Source organism: Chiloscyllium plagiosum, unplaced genomic scaffold, assembly GCF_037043375.1.
Source record: "Chiloscyllium plagiosum isolate Xiang-an unplaced genomic scaffold, Cpla_swu_hap1 HiC_scaffold_39, whole genome shotgun sequence".
NCBI lineage: Eukaryota > Metazoa > Chordata > Chondrichthyes > Orectolobiformes > Hemiscylliidae > Chiloscyllium > Chiloscyllium plagiosum.
The window spans coordinates 33397698-33420474 of record NW_028270177.1 but is presented as its reverse complement, the minus strand read 5'-3'; the positions used below and the strand labels follow the sequence as shown (position 1 = coordinate 33420474).

The 22777-nt window shown below is 50.5% G+C and overlaps 2 protein-coding genes across 3 annotated transcripts in view; one reads left to right on the top strand and one right to left on the bottom strand.

The window, feature by feature from the left end:
* Positions 1–22777, bottom strand: part of marchf3 (membrane associated ring-CH-type finger 3) — an 81778-nt gene that overhangs the window by 623 nt on the left and 58378 nt on the right. The window lies entirely within an intron of this gene.
* The window catches only part of LOC122541073 (lamin-A-like), a 45727-nt gene continuing 29816 nt past the window's right edge, over positions 6867–22777 (top strand). Inside the window, exons 1-3 of one of the 2 annotated variants that reach the window (XM_087981246.1) lie at positions 6867–7405; positions 17325–17481; positions 17575–17700. In XM_087981246.1, the coding sequence (XP_087837372.1) occupies positions 7044–7405; positions 17325–17481; positions 17575–17700 (645 nt within the window). In that variant the 5' untranslated portion in view covers positions 6867–7043. The remainder of the gene's footprint in view (positions 7406–17324; positions 17482–17574; positions 17701–22777) is intronic. The other variant, XM_043677584.2, reaches the window with a different exon arrangement.

Genomic DNA, 22777 nt, shown 5'->3' with positions numbered 1-22777 from the left:
AAAGAAAAACAATTAATAGTTGAGTCCCAGATTTCACCTTGTGTATTTCTGATGAAGTCTCTTGATATGTTCATTGTCTTCCTATATGAACCGTTTCCATTTTTGGTCAGTGTCAATACAGTGGTTCCCAAAGAAGGAGGGGACATTTTCAACAGATATGTTTAACTAAGTCCCAAAGCAGTTTCATTGTCTTTCTGGCAATCATCTCCAGGTCTCAAGTTTGTGTGGAGCTCTGGGGGAGTCAGATATCAGGCATACCTGATGTCCAGCTAGTGGAACTAACACTCTCTGCACCTTCTCTGTCGCTGTAATTTTATATTCTGCATTCTGTTCTATTACCCTGATGTAATTACATATAGTATGATTTGCCAGGATAGCAAGCAAAACAATACTTTTCACTGTATCGCATTATATGTGACAATAATCCAATCAAATCAAATTTAACTGGTTTTGAGTGATGACTGGGAAAGTTGACTTGTGAGAGAACACTTTGGTAGGATAATCATTCTTGACACCTGATGTGGCGAATCTTAAAAAGGCAGCATTGGTTGTAGCTTCTCCTACAGGGTCGCCTGATACAGATCCAAGTCTTCAAAATATAGAAGGGTGCAGGGTTCATGGCAGCACAATAAATACCCAGCCTTGTCTCATGTTTGAGATCCCAGTCTTCAAACATGTTCTTCCTTAGTCTAAGCTGGTATATTGGAAGCAAAGAGGAACTCCATCTATCTACAGCAGATCCCAAGATATGGAAAATGGTCCACATGGTATGTGATCCATTCCACATGAAATCGTTGATCCCTGAATCAGCTGGGGATGGAGATTCCATTCAATAAAGGAACCTTCAGAATTTAGTTTTTATACATTTATGGGATCAGGGCACTACCAACTGGGTTGGCATTTATTGCCCGTTCCTAGTTGTCCTTGAGAAAGTAGTGGCGAGCTGCCTTATTGAACCTTCAATGTATTGTAAGTAGCCACACAAAGCCATTAGGGAGGAAATTCCAGGATTTTGAACCAGTGACACTGAAGGAACAGCTAAGCAATTAATTTCCTGGTGTTGCAAAGGTTCAGCTGCTTGAGTGCTTGTTCTTGCTACACATTTAAAGATGCATGACTCTAGAGTATTAGCCAAGTTCTTTTCAAAATAAACCCACCTGGATTTTTTTTTGCACATCAAATTCCGTTTAATTACTGAGCTATAGTTAAGTAAACTTCATCGTATTTGCTTACATTTTGGTCTGTCAATCAACTGCGTGGATGTGAGCTAACCACCTCAGCCTCCAAACTGAGAAATACAAAGAAAGAAAAATATGTGTCTCATCAAATTTAAATGGACAGGCCGCAAATGTCGACGGCTTGGACTATTTAGCTAAAGGGATCACATCTGGAGTAAGATTCAAAAATACAGCTGCACTTGCTTAACCATAATTAAATATTCTCATCATTTTCAAATGTACTTATTCTCTTAAAAATTTTCTCCTTCACTCTTAATCTCTCACAACTCATGATTCCCGTTGCGATATCCAATAGTCATTTGATGACCACTGTGCTCAAGAGTGGCTAATGAATGGCAGAAATCTACATTACTACCACACTTGAGCCTAATCCCACCCAGGACTGGCCGCAGAGGTCAGAGATAAAGATTGAGAGAGTGTAAAGTACATTCAAGATTGGCGAAAAGAACATGTAACAGGTCCACCTGTTCCTTGCAAATTACGATTTGAAGGAGTCGGTGTTGGACATGGATGGACAAAGTTAAAAATCACACAACACCAGATTATAGTCCAATAGGTTTATTTGGAAGCACTACTCCTTCGTCAGACTTGAGCCTCACACCTTTAATTAGATTAGATTACTTACAGTGTGGAAACAGGCCCTTTGGCCCAACAAGTCCACACCGACCCTCCGAAGAGCAACCCACCCAGACCCATTCCTCTACATTTACCCCTTCACCTAACACTATGAGCAATTTAGCATGGCAAATTCACCTAACCTGCACATCTTTGGATTGTGGGAGGAAACCAGAGCACCTGGAGGAAACCCACGCAGACACAGGGAGAATGAGCAAACTCCACACAGACAGTTGCCTGAGGCAGGAATTGAACCGAGGTCTCTGGCACTGTGAGGCAGCAGTGCTAACCACTGTGCCACCGTGCATTGTCTAAGCTGAGATCGCACATTTGTTAGAAAACCTGAAGTTGGCTTCAGAATGTCACTTAAAAGAAATTCTGGGATTTACATAAAGAACTGAAACAAGCAAACCCATTCTAAAAGATGAAAGACTGAATCTAGGTTTATCATTTCAGCTGCATGACACTGTAGTCTCTTGCTATAAATTCTGTGTCTGATGATCTTATGCTCCACAACCACTTGATGAAGAAGCAGCACTCTGAAAGCTAGTGCTTCCAAATAAACCTTTTGGACTATAACCTGGCGTTGTGTGATTTTTAACCTTGCAAGTTCAGTGTATACTTTAGGTGGGGCTGCAGAACATTCAGCATCATTGGTGCCTCCTCAGGTATTGAAGTAGTTTATGTCCATATGTAGTCTGGACAAGTATGTGGTTGATATCTGATAAATGGGAGGTAATATTTATATCACATAAGTGCAATGCAAATCCATCTCCAACAAAAGAGAATTTAATAATAGTCCCTCTACAGTCAATGAATGACATTACCATCGCTGAATACCCCATTGTCAACATCCTGTGGACAAGGAGAAAGTGAGGACTGTAGATGCTGGAGATTAGAGTCAAGAGAGTGGTGCTAGAAAAGCACAGCAGGTCAGGCAGCATCCGAGGAGCAGGAGATGCTGCCTGACATGCTGTGCTTATCCAGTGCCACATTTTTTTGATCCAGTGGACTACCATTGACCAGAAACTGAAGGGCACCAGCTACATAAATACTGTGGTTACAAGAGCAGGTCAGAGGCTAGAAAATCCCCCATGAGTAACTCAACTCCTGTCTCCACAAATCCTGTCCATCATCTACAGCACGTGAGTCTGGAGGGCAATGGAATATTCTCCAGTTCCCTGAATGAGTGCAGCTCCAACAACAGTAAAGAAGCTTAGCACAGTCCAGGTTATTTACCAAATGATTTCCAAGAGCAAAATAACAGCTAATAGTGGATAGACCTTTCTGAGGCGAGTACAGGTTGATTAGCATGATTGGCTCGCCACCCAAATTACAGTGGAAAACCATTTAAGATAATTAGTCAGTCTTGAAGTCTGATGCAATGTCATGTGGTGTAGGCTACATGTATTAATGCACAGGAACCATATTCTATGAAGGCAAAAGGAATTTGTATGCATATGCCTTTCTCAATTAAACAAAAGGAGGTCATGGAGCCTGCCAACCACTGCTGAATTTCTATGATAGCACCCTGACCAACCAGTCTACCTGCATGGTCTGAGAATTAAAATCGATAATGGTGGCCCAAATAATCAGCATCATCTTCTCATACTGTGTTTAGTAGAATTAGCATCCCTTTATTCAAATCTCTTACTTGTGTTCTAGTTCTGATGAGCACAAGAAGAAAAAATTAACGTGTTCAATACGCCTGACATAAATAGATGCTTGATGGAAGAGAATTCCACATTTTCCCTTCCTTCCACCTATGAAAGGAAATCCAGAAGATGATTAACTCGTGTTCTGGGAAAGTTTCTTGTTGAACACCACTTGGAGAAAGCACTGAAGGTTATTGAGCATAGAATATACTCAGAGTGTGGCCTTCAATACCTATCACCAAGAGTGACTTGGCAGCACCACTACTGATCAAGCTGGTTGGCTGCTAGATTGGGTCTGTGGTAAGTATTGAGGGAACCAACAAAAGGAACAAAACATATCTGACCTCATCCTCATCAATCTACATGTCGCTGATGCATCTGTCCATGACAGTAATGGTAACAGCATTGACTGCACAGTCCTTACAGAGATAATATCTTGACTTCACATTGAAGATATCCTCCACTGTGTTGTGTGCTACTTTCACGATGCTAAACTAAATACACTTTGAATAGATCTAGCAACTCAAGACATGGCATCCATGTAGGGCTGTGGCCATCAGCATCAGCAGAACTGTATTCAAACACAATCTGCACCCTCATGGCCTGGCATATACCCCATTCTAGCATTACTATTGAGTCAAGGGACCAACACTAGTTCATTGAATGGTGCAGGAAGACATGTCAGGAGCAGCACCAGGCACACTGACAAATGAAGGATCAACCTGGTGAAGCTACAAAATATGACCATTTGTGTGTTAAGACAATTAAGAAGCAAGAGATAGACAGCATTAAGCGATTTCATATCTAACAGATCAGATCTAAGCTCTGCAGTCCTTTCACATCCAGTCACGAACGGTGGTGGCCAATTAAAGAACTCACTGGAGGAGGTGAATCCATGCATACTCTCATCTTCAATTATGGGGCAGCCCAGCACATCAGCACAAATGATAATGCTGAAGCATTTACAACAATCTTCAGCCTGAAGTGCTGAATGCAAGATTAATCTCAGCCTCCTCTAGAGGACTCCAAAGATGCCAACCTTTAGCCAATCAAGTCATGCCAAGTGATAGCAAGAAATGCTTTGAGATACTACGAAGGCTATAGGTCCAAGCATACTTCTGGTCCAGAACTTGCCATTCCCTAGCCAAGCTGTTCCAGTACAGTTACATCATCGACAGCTACCCAACAATCTGGAAAACTGTCGTGCACACAACTGGCCAGACAAATCCAATCTAGCCAATTAGTATCTATCATTCTATTCTTAATCATCAGTAAAGTGATGGAAGGGATCATCAACAGGTCTATCAAGCAGCTCTTTTATAGCAATAACCAGCTTATTGATGGCAAGTTTGGGCTCCATACCTGACCTTATTACAGCCTTGATTCAAACAGGAACAAAACAGCTGAATTCCAGGGGTGAGGTGAGAGTGATAGTCCTTGATATCAAGACTGCATTTGATTGAGTGCAGCATCAAGGAGCCCGAACAAAACTAAAGTCAATGGGAATCGGGGGCAAACTGTCCACTGGCTGGATTCATACCTGGCACATAGGAAGACAGTTGTTGTTGTTGGAGGTGTTGTGGCTTTAAGAGGTGTATTTTGTCCTGGTTTCTTTTAAGAGAGAGATTGAACAAGAGGTAGAAAGCTGTCTCTGGTAAAATAAACAGCTTGTGAGGCCTTGGGATGTTTTAAAGTTGGAATAATAGAAGCAGCCTGGATGGGTGTGGCCAGGTCTCACAGACCGGGGTTTCTTTTTTTTTTAGCGTTTAAGTTCAGCAGAAGTCTCTGGAGTCTTGAAGAAGTAGAAGCTCTTTTTCCCCTCTCTCCATTGCAGCTAGAAACTTCTCTTCCTACTGTAGGCGTTGAATGTGAGAAAACCTGTTTTGTGAAATTGCCCTTTTGTCCATGTGTTTATGAGTTGTTACTATATTAGAACAGTTAATTAGTCATAGTTACTGTATTCATTATTCAGTTACATTTTCCAATACAGTTAAGTTATTCTAAGTTCTTCTTTCTTTTGTTTTACATTTACTATAGTGTTGAATAAATGATGTTTTTCTTAACATTGAGTGTTTTTTCCCAATTGAATTGCATCTGGAACACAGCACATTACAGTTGCCTTTAGAATAAGAAAAGGAAAATATATGGAGAAAAAGTTAGGATCTAGGCTACCTTCATAAAATCTTTTGAGGGGGGTCTGGTCTGGTCCATAACAGAGGTCAGTCATCTCACTCCAGGACATCTCTGCAGGAGTTTTTCACGGAAATTTCTTACACCCAACCAATGTCAGATGATGCATCAATGGCCTTCTCTACATTATAAGATGAGAAATGACTGTATTCGATAGTGGTTACACAAAGTTCTACACCAATCATAGCTTCTTAGATACTGAAACAGTCCATGTTCAAATGCAGGCTTGGGTTGATAGAGGTAGATATTTTCATGGTCACAAGAGCCAGGCAATAGCCATTTCTAACAAGAGAGAATCTAACCATTGTTCCTTGACATTCAATGACTACTAGCATCAACTGAATCCCACTATTAAAAACCAATCCAAGCCACACTCTCCATCCTTGAAACTATATTGCTATTCATTCAGTGTCATTTGGTCAAAATCTTGGAACACCCTCCTTAACAGCTTTGTGGGTCTACCTAGAGAACGTGGACTGCAGTGCTTCAAGCAGGTAGCTCATCACCACCTCACCTGGGGATGAGCAATAAGTGCTGGTCCAGTCAGCAACGTGCACATCCTCTATAATAAAACAAAAAGGCCTGTATGAATGACAAAAGCCAGACAATACATAAATCAAGGGTGACCACTCCATCAGCAACGAGGTAAGATAAAGAGGTAGTCCCCCATGAACTAACACAAGAGATTAAACCCGTGATGTCAGTCCCATTCTTTATAATTAGATATAAACCCAACTCAGTTCAGCAACACCTTCACCTTCCGATACAGCATCACTGTCAGATTTATCTCGGATGCCTGATAATATTGGTTTCACAGCATAGCTAGGTTCACATCTTATAAAAGGTTCATGAATAAAGATGGGGTGAAGCCATTCAGCCCATCAAGCTCAATGATGTGAAATTGGAGGTGCCAGAGTTTTACTTACATATATTCAAGCCAACAGGCAGAGAAATTCACTAGTGGGATTGTCAATAACCTGAAAATACCTGACCAGTCGGTCATTAATCAATAAAATGTGAATGCTGGCATATGTGAAAACTTCAAATGCTATAATTTTTGACAGGTAAGCTCTGAAACTGAAAGTGTGTTTAGACTGCAATGTTAAGCAATTACACTTTGTACCAACCTTGCAATTAAAGTGTAAATGAAGCCGGAAATCTGTGTCAGAGCCTGAGGTAATACAGCGAGAGCAGAACGAGACTTGGTCTCTGAGAGATTCAGTGCAATGATGGTAATGCTAGTTTTTTTTTATTCTTAGCCAGAGTTTAGGATATTTGAGTGAGGTATTTAATACAGTTATACTGTAGGTACAGGAGCTGACTGGCGACCTCTGGGGGAAGGGGAATGGCTCTGAGACACTCCAGCCGGCAGCGGCCGGGTTCCGCTCAGGGAGCTAGCCCCTTGGGTAGGGGGAGACGGGTGCGCCTGAACTTGCATAACGAGAAGGAGGAGCTGCAGGAGCTCAATGACCGGCTTGCCACTTACATCGGGCAGAACCACTACCGGGAGGATGAGGAGGCGGCGCAGCTGGCCAGGCTCAGAGAGCAGCAGGAGGCAGACAGCTCCTGTCACCGCAGCATCTGCGCCCGCTTGGAGTCTGAGCTGAGCGAAGCCCGGAGCCGGCTGGCCCGCTCGGCCAAAGACAAGGCTCGGCTGGAGATAGAGGTCACCCGGCTCTCCGAGGAGCACCGCGACCTGCGGGAGAGGTGAGACCCGCACCGCACCGCACCGCAGGGAACCCCCTCCCCCCCCCCTCTCTCCCCTCCCCCCCTCTCTCCCCTCCCCCCCTCTCTCCCCTCCCCCCCTCTCTCCCCTCCCCCCCTCTCCCCCCTCCCCCCTCCCCCCTCCTCCCCTCCCCCCCTCCTCCCCTCCTCCCCTCCTCCCCTCTCCCCTCTCCCCTCTCCCCTCCCCCCTCTCCCCTCACCCCCTCCCCCCCCTCAGCCCCTCACCCCCTCACACCCCTCCCCCTCACCCCCTCACACCCCACCCCCTCGCCCTCACTCCCTTTCATCAACAACCCACACAGCCCACTTCACCAACACACCCCAATGACCCCTATCCTGACTCCACCCAACCTGCCCCCACCAAACTGGCTGCACCTCCTTGCCCCACCATGCACCTCCTTGCCCCCCCATGCACCTCCTTGCCCCCCCATGCACCTCCTTGCCCCCCCATGCACCTCCTTGCCCCCCCATGCACCTCCTTGCCCCCCCTGCACCTCCTTGCCCCCCATGCACCTCCGTGCCCCCCATGCACCTCCGTGCCCCCCATGCACCTCCGTGCCCCCCCTTGCCCCATTGCTGTCTTCCCCCTCCCTTCTTCCCCCCCCTTTCTCCCCTCTTCCCCCCCCGTTCTTCCCCCCCGTTCTTCCCCCCCCCCGTTCTTCCCCCCCCCGTTCTTCCCCCCCCCGTTCTTCCCCCCCCCGTTCTTCCCCCCCCCGTTCTTCCCCCCCCCGTTCTTCCCCCCCCCCGTTCTTCCCCCCCCCGTTCTTCCCCCCCCCCGTTCTCCCCCCCCGTTCTCCCCCCCCGTTCTCCCCCCCCCCCGTTCTTCCCCCCCCCGTTCTTCCCCCCCCCGTTCTTCCCCCCCCCGTTCTTCCCCCCCCCCGTTCTTCCCCCCCCCCGTTCTTCCCCCCCCCCGTTCTTCCCCCCCCCGTTCTTCCCCCCCCCCCGTTCTTCTCCCCCCCCGTTCTTCCCCCCCGTTCTTCCCCCCCCCCCCGTTCTTCCCCCCCCCCCGTTCTTCCCCCCCCCGTTCTTCCCCCCCCCCGTTCTTTCCCCCCCCCGTTCTCCCCCCCCCCGTTCTCCCCCCCCCCGTTCTTCCCCCCCCCGTTCTTCCCCCCCCCGTTCTTCCCCCCCCGTTCTTCCCCCCCCGTTCTTCCCCCCCCCCGTTCTTCCCCCCCCCGTTCTTCCCCCCCCGTTCTTCCCCCCCCCCGTTCGATTCTCCCCCCCCGTTCGATTCTCCCCCCCCCCGTTCGATTCTCCCCCCCCGTTCGATTCTCCCCCCCCGTTCGATTCTCCCCCCCCGTTGATTCTCCCCCCCGTTGATTCTCCCCCCCCGTTGATTCTCCCCCCCCGTTGATTCCCCCCCCCGTTGATTCTCCCCCCCGTTGATTTCCCCCCCCCCGTTGATTTCCCCCCCCCGTTGATTTCCCCCCCCCCGTTGATTTCCCCCCCCCCCGTTGATTCCCCCCCCCGTTGATTCCCCCCCCCCCGTTGATTCCCCCCCCCCGTTGATTCCCCCCCCCCGTTGATTCCCCCCCCCCGTTGATTCCCCCCCCCGTTGATTCCCCCCCCCGTTGATTCCCCCCCCCGTTGATTCCCCCCCCCGTTGATTCCCCCCCCGTTGATTCCTCCCCCGTTGATTCCTCCCCCCCCGTTCATTCCCCCCGTTCCTCCTCCCCCCGTTCCTCCTCCCCCCTCGCCCCCCCCTTCCTCCCCCCTCGCCCCCCCCCTTCCTCCCCCCTCGCCCCACCCTTCCTCCCCCCTCGCCCCCACCCTTCCTCCCCCCTCGCCCCCCCCCTTCCTCCCCCCTCGCCCCCCCCCTTCCTCCCCCCTCGCCCCCCCCTTCCTCCCCCCTCGCCCCCCCTTCCTCCCCCCTCGCCCCCCCTTCCTCCCCCCTCGCCCCCCCCCCTTCCTCCCCCCTCGCCCCCCCCCCTTCCTCCCCCCTCGCCGCCCCCCCCCTTCCTCCCCCCTCGCCCCCCCCTTCCTCCCCCCTCGCCCCCCCCTTCCTCCCCCCTCGCCCCCCCCTTCCTCCCCCCTCGCCCCCCCTTCCTCGCCCCCCCCTTCCTCCCCCCTCGCCCCCCCCTTCCTCCCCCCTCGCCCCCCCTTCCTCCCCCCTCGCCCCCCCCTTCCTCCCCCCTCGCCCCCCCCCTTCCTCCCCCCTCGCCCCCCCCTTCCTCCCCCCTCGCCCCCCCCCTTCCTCCCCCCTCGCCCCCCCCTTCCTCCCCCCTCGCCCCCCCCTTCCTCCCCCCTCGCCCCCCCCTTCCTCCCCCCTCGCCCCCCCCTTCCTCCCCCCTCGCCCCCCCCTTCCTCCCCCCTCGCCCCCCCCTTCCTCCCCCCTCGCCCCCCCCTTCCTCCCCCCTCGCCCCCCCCTTCCTCCCCCCTCGCCCCCCCTTCCTCCCCCCTCGCCCCCCCCTTCCTCCCACCTCGCCCCCCCCCTTCCTCCCACCTCGCCCCCCCCCTTCCTCCCACCTCGCCCCCCCCCCTTCCTCCCACCTCGCCCCCCCCCTTCCTCCCACCTCGCCCCCCCCCTTCCTCCCACCTCGCCCCCCCCTTCCTCCCACCTCGCCCCCCCCTTCCTCCCACCTCGCCCCCCCCTTCCTCCCACCTCGCCCCCCCCTTCCTCCCACCTCGCCCCCCCCTTCCTCCCACCTCGCCCCCCCCTTCCTCCCACCACGCCACCCCCCTACCCCCCCTACCCGCCTACCCCCCCCCGCCTACCCCCCCCCCCGTCCCACCAACCTCTGCCCCCCCGCTCCCACCTCTTCCCTGCCCCCCCCGCTCCCACCTCTTCCCTGCCCCCCCCGCTCCCACCTCTTCCCTGCCCCCCCCGCTCCCACCTCTTCCCTGCCCCCCCCGCTCCCACCTCTTCCCTGCCCCCCCTGCTCCCACCTCTTCCCTGCCCCCCCCGCTCCCACCTCTTCCCTGCCCCCCTCGCTCCCACCTCTTCCCTGCCCCCCTCGCTCCCACCTCTTCCCTGCCCCCCTCGCTCCCACCTCTTCCCTGCCCCCCTCGCTCCCACCTCTTCCCTGCCCCCCTCGCTCCCACCTCTTCCCTGCCCCCCTCGCTCCCACCTCTTCCCTGCCCCCCTCGCTCCCACCTCTTCCCTGCCCCCCTCGCTCCCACCTCTTCCCTGCCCCCCTCGCTCCCACCTCTTCCCTGCCCCCCTCGCTCCCACCTCTTCCCTGCCCCCCTCGCTCCCACCTCTTCCCTGCCCCCCTCGCTCCCACCTCTTCCCTGCCCCCCTCGCTCCCACCTCTTCCCTGCCCCCCTCGCTCCCACCTCTTCCCTGCCCCCCTCGCTCCCACCTCTTCCCTGCCCCCCTCGCTCCCACCTCTTCCCTGCCCCCCTCGCTCCCACCTCTTCCCTGCCCCCCTCGCTCCCACCTCTTCCCTGCCCCCCTCGCTCCCACCTCTTCCCTGCCCCCCTCGCTCCCACCTCTTCCCTGCCCCCCTCGCTCCCACCTCTTCCCTGCCCCCCTCGCTCCCACCTCTTCCCTGCCCCCCTCGCTCCCACCTCTTCCCTGCCCCCCTCGCTCCCACCTCTTCCCTGCCCCCCTCGCTCCCACCTCTTCCCTGCCCCCCTCGCTCCCACCTCTTCCCTGCCCCCCTCGCTCCCACCTCTTCCCTGCCCCCCTCGCTCCCACCTCTTCCCTGCCCCCCTCGCTCCCACCTCTTCCCTGCCCCCCTCGCTCCCACCTCTTCCCTGCCCCCCTCGCTCCCACCTCTTCCCTGCCCCCCTCGCTCCCACCTCTTCCCTGCCCCCCTCGCTCCCACCTCTTCCCTGCCCCCCTCGCTCCCACCTCTTCCCTGCCCCCCTCGCTCCCACCTCTTCCCTGCCCCCCTCGCTCCCACCTCTTCCCTGCCCCCCTCGCTCCCACCTCTTCCCTGCCCCCCTCGCTCCCACCTCTTCCCTGCCCCCCTCGCTCCCACCTCTTCCCTGCCCCCCTCGCTCCCACCTCTTCCCTGCCCCCCTCGCTCCCACCTCTTCCCTGCCCCCCTCGCTCCCACCTCTTCCCTGCCCCCCTCGCTCCCACCTCTTCCCTGCCCCCCTCGCTCCCACCTCTTCCCTGCCCCCCTCGCTCCCACCTCTTCCCTGCCCCCCTCGCTCCCACCTCTTCCCTGCCCCCCTCGCTCCCACCTCTTCCCTGCCCCCCTCGCTCCCACCTCTTCCCTGCCCCCCTCGCTCCCACCTCTTCCCTGCCCCCCTCGCTCCCACCTCTTCCCTGCCCCCCTCGCTCCCACCTCTTCCCTGCCCCCCTCGCTCCCACCTCTTCCCTGCCCCCCTCGCTCCCACCTCTTCCCTGCCCCCCTCGCTCCCACCTCTTCCCTGCCCCCCTCGCTCCCACCTCTTCCCTGCCCCCCTCGCTCCCACCTCTTCCCTGCCCCCCTCGCTCCCACCTCTTCCCTGCCCCCCTCGCTCCCACCTCTTCCCTGCCCCCCTCGCTCCCACCTCTTCCCTGCCCCCCTCGCTCCCACCTCTTCCCTGCCCCCCTCGCTCCCACCTCTTCCCTGCCCCCCTCGCTCCCACCTCTTCCCTGCCCCCCTCGCTCCCACCTCTTCCCTGCCCCCCTCGCTCCCACCTCTTCCCTGCCCCCCTCGCTCCCACCTCTTCCCTGCCCCCCTCGCTCCCACCTCTTCCCTGCCCCCCTCGCTCCCACCTCTTCCCTGCCCCCCTCGCTCCCACCTCTTCCCTGCCCCCCTCGCTCCCACCTCTTCCCTGCCCCCCTCGCTCCCACCTCTTCCCTGCCCCCCTCGCTCCCACCTCTTCCCTGCCCCCCTCGCTCCCACCTCTTCCCTGCCCCCCTCGCTCCCACCTCTTCCCTCCCCCCCCCGTCTCCTCTCTTCCCCCCCCCGTCTCCTCTCTTCCCCCCCCCGTCTCCTCTCTTCCCCCCCCCGTCTCCTCTCTTCCCCCCCCCGTCTCCTCTCTTCCCCCCCCCCCGTCTCCTCTCTTCCCCCCCCCCCGTCTCCTCTCTTCCCCCCCCGTCTCCTCTCTTCCCCCCCCGTCTCCTCTCTTCCCCCCCCGTCTCCTCTCTTCCCCCCCCCCCGTCTCCTCTCTTCCCCCCCCCCCCCGTCTCCTCTCTTCCCCCCCCCCCCCGTCTCCTCTCTTCCCCCCCCCCCCGTCTCCTCTCTTCCCCCCCCCCCCGTCTCCTCTCTTCCCCCCCCCCGTCTCCTCTCTTCCCCCCCCCCCCCGTCTCCTCTCTTCCCTCCCCCCCCCCCCCCGTCTCCTCTCTTCCCTCCCCCCCCCCGTCTCCTCTCTTCCCTCCCCCTCCCCCCCCCCCCCCCCCGTCTCCTCTCTCCCCCCCCTTCGTCTTCCCCCTCCCTTTCTCTCTTTCCCCCCCCTTTCATTTATTACACCAATACTCAGGTTTACTATGCGAGAAAGAGATCTATTGAATTGTCCACATGTTCAAATAAAATTGTTAGATATATTGCGGATGCACAAACAATTTGGACACAGGCTGAGGGAAAATGATACTGAAATTTACTGATTCCAAATGATAGGGATGGCAGATCCTGAAGATAATGCACATGGATATAAGCATATTCCAAGAATGGACTGACTTGGTGGCGAGTTCTATTTAATGCAGAGTAACCTGACATAATTACTTACCTTGATGTATAAAAACTTAAGTTTCAGACATAGATAAGTAAAATTCTTGATTCCATACAACGCATGGGATCTAAACAAAAAGCAGTATAGAACTTGTAAAAGATATTAGTTGGGGAAAATTAAAATATTCCCTGGAAGTGAATAGAATTCAGGTATTGTTCTCACCTAACTAAATTGATTGTCTCATAGGGTTAAAGTTGGCATTCTATATGCTTATACAAATAAAAGACTTTGTGTTTAAATAATGCATTTCACTATTTCACAAGGTTGCCCCTTGTGCTCGCATTCCTGGATTGGGGCTTGAATCAACAGTTTTCTAACTTGGGTATGAAGGCTATTGTTGAGTCGCAGCTAGAACTGATTTTTTTTTAAGGGATGGATTCCATTAATGTCACTTGGCTTTCAACTAAAGTGTTTTGTTAGCTCATGAAATTTTCATACCATTGCTTGTGAACACAAGGGAGTGCAGCAAAACTTTTGCCTTGAGTTGTACTTGGATTATTGCTGCATGCAACATCTTAATGGTTGCTGGTCTGACTCCAGAGATGTGAGCAATTTTAGGTGATCAGTTTCTCACCTGGCTGAACTTCGTGGACTTAAACCAAGTAATTGTTTCCGTCTTGAACTTGCATCATTCCCAGTGGAAGCACAGCCGTTCCGAAGAAAGCTTACCAAAGCCCTTCAGCCAATAGAATGTAATCAAATGCCCAGTGGTCTGACAAAACCATACACACCAAGATTCAAATGGAATGATTAATTTGGACGCCCTTTGTATTTCTTCATTATTCTATCTACAATTTCTGTAGACTGAAGTGTCATGCCAGTGTGCTAATGGAGTACAACTGGTTCCATGATTTTTATTCCCACAAATAAAGGTACAACACCAAAAACAGCAAAGTCACTTTAATTATCAATGTTTAAGGTGCAGTTACTGTCATCTGTTCAGTTGGCTGCAGACTTCGGAAGACGAGATAGCCACCTACAAAAAAAAAACCAAAAGTACTTCCCTCTCATGACCAAGTTGTGACACTAGAGCTGATAGGCTATTTTCTGTATTGCTTAAGCTGAAGATCTCACCACTGTACTTTCTGGTCATCCTCTAATTTTCATATTTAATTTTCTGGCTTTATCTCATTTGTTAATCAGTGTTAACCAATTCTGCAAACTGAATTAAGTCTGTGTGGTGCCCTGCTGATGTTTTTAAAAGTAAATATTCCTCCCCATTTCTTGATGCAGGGTATACGTGCCACATTGTATTCACATTATCCTGTCTCAGGTGTTGTTGCAGCACCTTTTTTAGGTAGTGTGTGGAATCTAATGCTCTGAAGAGAGTTTGTGAGGGTATTTGATCAGGCAGGAGGGTGACTTGGACCCTACTTCCTCCCTGATTCTGCCTCAATATTTGAGCAGAAAGGTTCGTGCATGGGCTTTCTGCCTCCCTGGGAATTGAGACTTTTTTGATTTGAAGAATTGATGTCCCATTTAAAGGCTTCATCCTGACACTGCTAATATTGACCCAGGCTTAAGCATTCACCATGCTGGAAACTCCAAGCTACTCCTTGCTTGTGGCCCTTTGTTGCAATGGGGAGTATGGGGGAGTCACTCACTCGAAATCAGACAGTGGCTGATCAAGGGGTCCAACATTGAGGAAGAGAGATTGGCCACCAACTCGCAGCACCACATTGCTGTTCAGGTGAGTGCCTGATTGGCACTTAATACAATACCCCTTCCCAAAGGTCAAACCCTGACACCATTAAATATCTCCCAAAATATAACTCTCTCAGCACAACCTCCATAGGCAGTTTCTAGTATAAATAAGGGTTTGGCAATTGATGATGTTGGGGAGTTGACAGCAATTGCAAGTAGACATCGTACTATTAACCTGTTTATGAACTTCCAAATCTCAGCATGTCCTGGGTTTGCCAACTTCATGTTAGAGTTGCTAATGGGATTTTGTCACCTTTTATAACTGTGACTGCTATAAAACATATTTACATCCACTGCAAATGATGAACAAGGACATTGACAAGTTGGTTGCTTGGATGGTTAGTGGGCAGATAGGGCTTAATGCTGAGAAGTATGAGGTGATCCACTTTGGTCAGAAGAACTTTGAAAGGCAATATAAAATTGGGGTTCCAATTCTAAAGGGGGTGCAGGAACAGGTGGACCTATGTATGTTATGTGCACAGATCTTTGAAGGTGGAAATGGCAGTTAAGAAAACATGCAATGGCCTCTGCTTTAATAGAGTACTCGCACTGGAATTGATGCTGAACTGGTGCAAATCATTTGTTAGACTTTTAGCTGGAGAATTGTGTACAGTTGTGGGCATGATATTATAGGAGAGATACAAATGTGTTGGAGAAGGTATAAAAGTAATTTGCAAGCCTGTTTCCAGGAATGAGAACCTTCAGTTATGAGATCAGATTGAAGAAATTAGGACTGTTCTCCTTGGAGAAAAGAAGGCTGAGGGGAAATTTGATGGAGGTTTTTAAGATCAAGTGGGTTCGGTTTAGTAGCTGGAAAGAAGCTGTTCCTGCTCGTCAAAGATAAATAACTGAGAAGAAGTAGATTTGAAGTGACCTGACTGAAAATGTTTTCACTAAGCAAGTAGTTGAGATGTGGGACACACTACCTGAAAATGTGGTGGAAGCAGGTTCAACTGAGGCATTCAAGAGGAGTGTGAATGATTATTTGAAAAGAAGTGTACAGGTAGATTAGATTAGATTACTTACAGTATGGAAACAGGCCCTTCGGCTCAACAAGTCCACACCGACCCGCCGAAGCGCAACCCACCCATACCCCTACATCTACCCCTTACCTAACACTACTGGCAATTGAGCATGGCCAATTCACCTGACCTGCACATCTTTGGAGTGTGGGAGGAAACCGGAGCACCCAGAGGAAACCCACGCAGACACTGGGAGAATGTGCAAACTCCACACAGTCAGTCGTCTGAGGCGGGAATTGAACCCGGGTCTCTGGCACTGTGAGGCAACAGTGCAAACCACTGTGCCACCGTGCCGCCCACCGGGGGAAAGGCAGGTGATTGACACTTGGTAATAGAACTGGGAGAAGCATGTGGGCTACATGACCTCTTCCTATGCTCTGATAGTTCTGTGACATGCATTGTACAGCTCCCCAAGCAAACCCACTATTTCCTCCTGTCTCTAGTTGGTTAACATGCACCACAATTTCGAGTGGCGTTTCATCAGTATGGATGCTTTCAAGTATCTTTGCTGGAAAGGTAATCAAAATGATCTCTTGATCTAGCTGCTGTGTTTAAATTTGTTTTCAGATGAAATACATTTGTCTGAGCATCAATGTGAATTGCTGAACTTTTCAATAAAAGCAGCTTGCATATCTCTTATGTGACTTTTTAAATCACATTTGTGTTTTTCATGGGCTATAAAGGCATTGATATGTTAAACAGATTAACATTCAGCAGCAGTGAGCAGAAGGTATCAGATAGCACCTAGTAAAAGTTCAAAACTGAAGGGTAAACCTGACTTTTTATGAAGTACTTGTTTGACTATATTCAGAGTACAGTCCTGACTGTCACAATGCAGTAGGAGGGTATAACAGCTGTTGAATGGCTAGAGTATAGCACGGCTTCCCAAACACACAGCTTCATTTTCCCAAAAATTGTAAAACACTGGAATAAATGGTAAAGTTGCCAAAGTCTCACCAGACCATAAGGCTGCTCTCTCATTACAGAGATGACTGGTGGTTTAATCTGAGGGTCACCATACCCTCAGGTGAGGGGAGAAGGAGAGTCCCTCATGGGAGCCTCAACTGGTGCTGGAATTGAACCTTTCTCACGTAATCATAAACCAGCCACCCAGTCAACAAAGAAACCAAAGTAATGGATGGGAGTATGGATCAGGTAATTTTTCTTTTTGGTCATTTTCTGTCTGAAAAAGCAAGGATTGCAAATTGCCCATAGTGACTGTTGATGGGATTCTAAATGAACTGGACCTGGGTAAACTACTCAGTCTTGCCCTGAGTAGTAGAACCCAAGAATATTTGGAGAGGTAAAAATTCAGAACTAATGTACGTAAACGACATTGCAGTATTCAAATACATAATCCCTAGGGAGATGGTCAAAATATCTGTGTTTCTTTGCTTTTTTTAAAAGGTGAGTCTTTTTCTTTATTTGCCTTGTCCCTTTTCCCCACCTGGCGTAAATCCAACTAAAAGCAGGAAGTTGCTTATGCTAAGTTTAGAACCAATCAGGGAAATCCTAATTCAAGTGAAAATCAATTGAACAATAAACAATTTTTTTTAATATTCCTTCAGAAATGGAAAAAAGGAATTTGAGTTGAAAGGTGCTTTGGCCCGAGTGACTGTTTTGGAAACTTGCCTGAATTCCAAAGAAGCTCAACTGGCGACAAAGCTAAGCGAGAAAGCAACCTTGGAGAATGAGCTCAGCGAAGTCAAAGCTGAGCTCGCAAACGTAAGCATGGCACTATCAGCAAGGCCCCCCCCTTCCCATCCCACCCCATCTCAAAAACAAAATAATGGTGTTGTCTGCTTCATTTTCCTTTAGGTTAAGTCAGTTGCCAGCGACGCTAAAGCACAGCTCCAAGATGAAAAGTTACAAAACTGGGACTTGGCGCACAGAGCACGGACGTTGCAGGAAAAGCTGGATTTTCAGAAAAGCTTACATGAGAAGGTATGCATCTTATCTCTGAGTTACAACCGTGTTCCATTCCCTGACAGAATGAACTTGCATCAATCACTGTGTTTAAAGGTCTTGATGTGGAACTGAATTCCCAGAGTAGCTTAGTTAGCTAGAATCTCCTCCCTCATGTTATGGAAATATGATATCCAGATTTCGTTCATGTCCATTTTATATTGGACATACAAAACCAGTACAAAAGTGAACATTTAAGATTTTTTTTCACCAGATCGGTCCTTCCCAGTGACACATGGCTGTTTTGTGCAGGCCAATGCTACTGAATGCCTGACGACAAAACTGTGGCCATCCCAGGGAAAGCACGAGTAAAACTTATAAATAATGCTCTGACTCATCTTGTGTGCCTTAAAATAGACTCCTTTCCAAGTGATATTGTTTTCTTTAAACTACTTTTTCTTTCCTCTCTGGGATATATGAGAAAGTTAACTTTATTTCACTTTTCTATATATTACATTTTTTTTGTCACCATCTGTTTCTCTGTCATCAGCATTCAGCTGTTCAAGACATCGAGTGAAGCCCTTATCTCGAAGAGGTTTCCAGTGCCTGGCAATGCTAGTTGGATTATTTGATTCTTAATATCCCATGTAACCCTCTATAGTGAAAAAGATATCCATGTCAAATCAGAATCAAATTGCAATATCAGTAAAGGGTGAGTTGGATCATATGTAATATCGAAGATAATTCAGCAGAAATAGTAAAACCGCTTAAAGGAGTGGCACGGTGGCTCAGTGGTTAGCACTGCTGCCTCACAGCACCAGGGATCCAGGTTCGATTCCAGCCTCGGGCAACTGTCTGTGGGGAGGTTGCACATTCTCCCCCTGTCTGCGTGGGTTTCCTCCGGGTGCTCCGGTTTCCTCCCACAATCCAAAGATGTGCAGGTCACGTGAATTGGCCATGCTAAATTGCCCGTAGTGTTAGCTGCATTAGAGGGAAATGGGTCTGGGTGGGTTACTCTTCGGAGGGTCGGTGTGGACTTGTTGGGCCAGAGGGCCTATTTCCTCACTGCAGGGAATCTAATCTAATCAAAGGGACACAGTGATGAGGCTTGGTGGAGGGAGGGTGGGAAATGCATGAGCAAGAGCAATGATGGAGCACAGAGTCTTGCCAACTCGAAATGACCTTAGCTATGGTGAGCTGAATGGTACAACCAGGTGAGATTCTTGTCAGGCAGCAACCAGCTCCCAAATGATGATGGTCGTTGCTTGTTAAGTATCTTATTAATAGCCCAACTCTTCCATGAGTTGTGACTTGCCAAACTCTCCACAAGTGAGTGATGGGAAAACTCAATGTGGAAACCAAAGCAGGTTCAACTCGCTGCTTGCCCCAAAAGGCATCCGCTTTGCTGACAGACAAACTGCAGACCAGAGCACAATCCACCAGGACATATCCTTCCACCACAGGCATTGCTACTCCACTTTCAGGAAATCATCACTACCATCATGGTATCCTCCAATGCATTGGATTGCGTCCTGCAAAGGCAGACTGGTTGACACACCAATCATCAGTGTATTGTTGTACTGGGTACAGTTAATGACACACAGACTAGAACCCAGTCTGCAACATGGATCAGGCTGGTTACCAGGGCTGCTCCCTTGCTGTCTTCACACTCGATAACCCTGTGTCTATGGGATTACATGCCTGGTACTGGCGATTGGTGCAATTGCCCAGCACCATTTGATAAGGCCAAATGTGGCCCCCAGGCAGAGGTTAAGGGCAGATCTGGGCTGGCATTGATATATCAGGTGGGTAACAGCCATCCTGTCATTTTTATTTGCAGAAGTTAAGAGGGTTATGGGAGGAAGGGATGACAGTTGTTGGAGCATGTACACAGCTTGGGGATGGCCTGAGGAAGTGTGAAGTCCTGCGGCTGTAACTGAGTGAGCTCTTCAACTGGAGAAGCTGATGTTGGTGGTCCCAGCTGTCTTTTGTTGGAGGCTGAAAAACACCGGTAGCTCCAATCATGAAGCGATTACAGTGTTAAGGTAAATGGCAGCAAAAGGGCTGGCGGTCAGCAGGATAAGTGAGATTGCTCGGAAGGGAGGGAGCTGCATCTGCAACCAGTCACTGGGCATTCACATGGGAGCAATACAGCCCTTAGACTTTATTCTGGCAATACCAGCACACAGGGTCGCTACTCCCTGGCTAACCTGCAGCATTGACCGTCTCAATTGAACCCTCCGTCACTGTCGCTGCTGGGGAATTCCCACTGATGTATATGCCAGCTCTCTCAACCAGCCAAACAGTAGGCAATTGTGAAGTTGGGGGAGGGGATCACTCTGGGTCAATGTCATGCACAGCCATTGCACCTTTCCTTCCTCCATGATGCATTTGTTCACCATACATCCCCAACCATTGCTCCAATTTAATGGTCTGTCGGTAAAACAGATGCACAGACAGGCACGTGACCAGTGAAACTCATCAGTTTATAAAATATCGTAACAATTGACGTAGCATCATTTTTGGTTCAAAACTTTTGACGCAAGCTGCAGCTATTTACATGTCTCTCAGTTGTTGCCCTCATGTATCGTTATTAGACTGTTCTCCTTTTTTCCCTCCTGCATTGTTAGCCCATCGATAGAGCAGAGGCTGGAGAGAGGCTGCTCTGTAATGGATGCCATTGACCCTGAGGTAACGAGGTCTATTTGAGTTCAGACAGTGCCAGTGGCAAATTAACCCTCCTCAGCTGGAACAGTCAACACTCCGATGTGGGCAGGCAGGTTGGAGAGGGAGGTCCTGACACCTCCACAGTCCCATGGATGCAGACTGTTGAGGGGCCTGAGAGTGGCAATTCCTCCAGCTGGATGCCCCTTGGCTCTGCCCTGTCTCCTTGAGGAGCAAATGGGTGTGATTGGGAGTGGACACCCGGAATAGGCTCCAGGCTTCCTGTCCTACTTTTGTACAGTCTTGGGTCCTCAGGACCAATGTATACCACAGTATGTGCAGGTATTAGCGACTCTCCTGTGGCTGGTGAAATTGCTGGGTCTGTCTCAGAGCAGTTGCCAACTCGTCCTTGGAGGCAGACAGATGGTCACAAGCTTGGCTGCAGAGTCTTAGCGATGACAAGCGGAGCATCAAGGGATTGGTTGCATTGACGTAGGTTCTGCTATTGTGCATCTGCACAATGTCCCTCCTGACTGAGACTACTGGGTCATCTCCTGCCAGAATTTGAGCAGGCACCTGGTCTCCAACAGTGCTCAGTGTTAATGGCCTGGGGCATCTCTTACTCACCCATCTGCAGAGCTGTCGTGAAACTCAGTGTGCCCTACTGAGAAGTCTGGGAAGCAGTTTTTAAGATAGTGAAGATGCATTGGAGGGATCATCTGGAGAGGTTGAGAAAGTCCCTTTGTAGGAGATGGGCTGATCCTTGGATGGGCGAGTGAACCTGTAAAACACATGAGACAGAAGGCATTGCAGCTGCTGGTTAGTCATGGTTAGCCTGATGCCTGGTTAATCTGACTGGTGCAGGGAGATGACAAGTCTTCATGCTGACAGCTTCAGCATCATCTGTGACTGCCAGTGGCTTTGCTTCGTCATCATGCATATCCAGTCCGAGATTCCATTGGGGTGCGGGGTGGTCGAGTCCTCTATCCCAGAGCTGTGAAATGGTCTAACTTCTTTTTGTTTTTATTTTCATTTCTCTCTTTTTTTTAAAAAAAAAATAATTTTGATTTATTGTACTATTGTGGAAGGACAGTTATTCTGATGGTGCTGTAAGTGGCAACTTGTAAACATTTCACTGTACTCATGAGTACATGACGAACCTGATTCATTTCAATTAATTTGGGGCATAGATGTCTCTGTAGCCCCCCAGGAGCAGCCCTGTCTTCTCCTGCAAGGGTGAGTATCCTTATCTCTGAGGGAGTGAGGACACAGAAATCTGGCACTCTGCCATCTGTCCAATGTCACTGTGCTATGTCACAGGATGTCTTCTCCTGTATGTGCACTTTCATGTCCAATGTGTAAAGTAGAAATGAGTGGCACAGGTGTTGGGGTGTACGTTGAACAAAGGTATGTAAGGGATCCTGGAGGAGGGAGGAGGCAGCACAGGGGTGTGTGGGTGTTACTTGTATAGGAGAGGAGGGGGTGATTGAGAGCAAGTGAGGGAAGGTGTTTTATCAGAGGGTAAACATTGAGATGGGTAATGTGGCGCAGATATGTATGAGGTACCAGAGTGCAGATCCCTGGCAGAGGGAAGAAGATTACTGGCCATCTTCCTGCACTGTTTCCACTCCTCCTGGCCCCTGGAGATGGCACTGACCTGGGTGGTCATCCCTGACTATGATTTGCATGGCAGCCTCCTCTAGGAAGAGTACTCCTCTCCGCTGCCCCATACACAAGGGCCGTGCAGGACCCTCTTGGAGAAGTGAGATGCCAGCCTCCCCTTCTCCATCTCTCCTCACTCCTTCCACAGCCAATCAGCACAGCTTGCAGATGGCAGCAGGCCTGCAGCTGTGCAGTGGGCTACAGGAGTTGGCACAACTGCAAGGGCTGCTGGTCTGAGCAGCAAGTAAACAGAGGCAGGGAATTCGATGTGAGTCTTGCCACGAGGACTGAAATGCCATTTGATGCAATGAAATGCATAAGATACAATAAAAAGACTCAATCAGCTGTGTGGCTGAAATTATTCCGCAGTACTCCATACAGATCACACCTTGCCAAAAACCTAGAAGATTCAATCCTAAGCTTGCAAAGTACATGTAACATGTATTCCTAGATAGAACTCACAACTGCAAACAACAACAAAATACCTTTATTTAAAAAGAATGAGCCAATGCTGTCAACGTTGTAAAAGAATAAATTGCTGCGTAATGGTGAAACAGCCTCAAAATGTAACAGTGAGGGAAAGCAATGACTAAAATGGAATTCTGCACAGAAAAGGTTGAACAAACTGAGTGGGATCTGATTGAGCCCATTAATATTATGAAATGATATGACAAGGCAGAGGTTGGAGGGATTTAATGTAGGTGATGGGGGTTTGAGGCCAGTACATCATTTTATGAGAAGGTGGCCTTAGTGTTGAGTTCTTAATGGAGCAGTGGTGGCTCAACTCAAG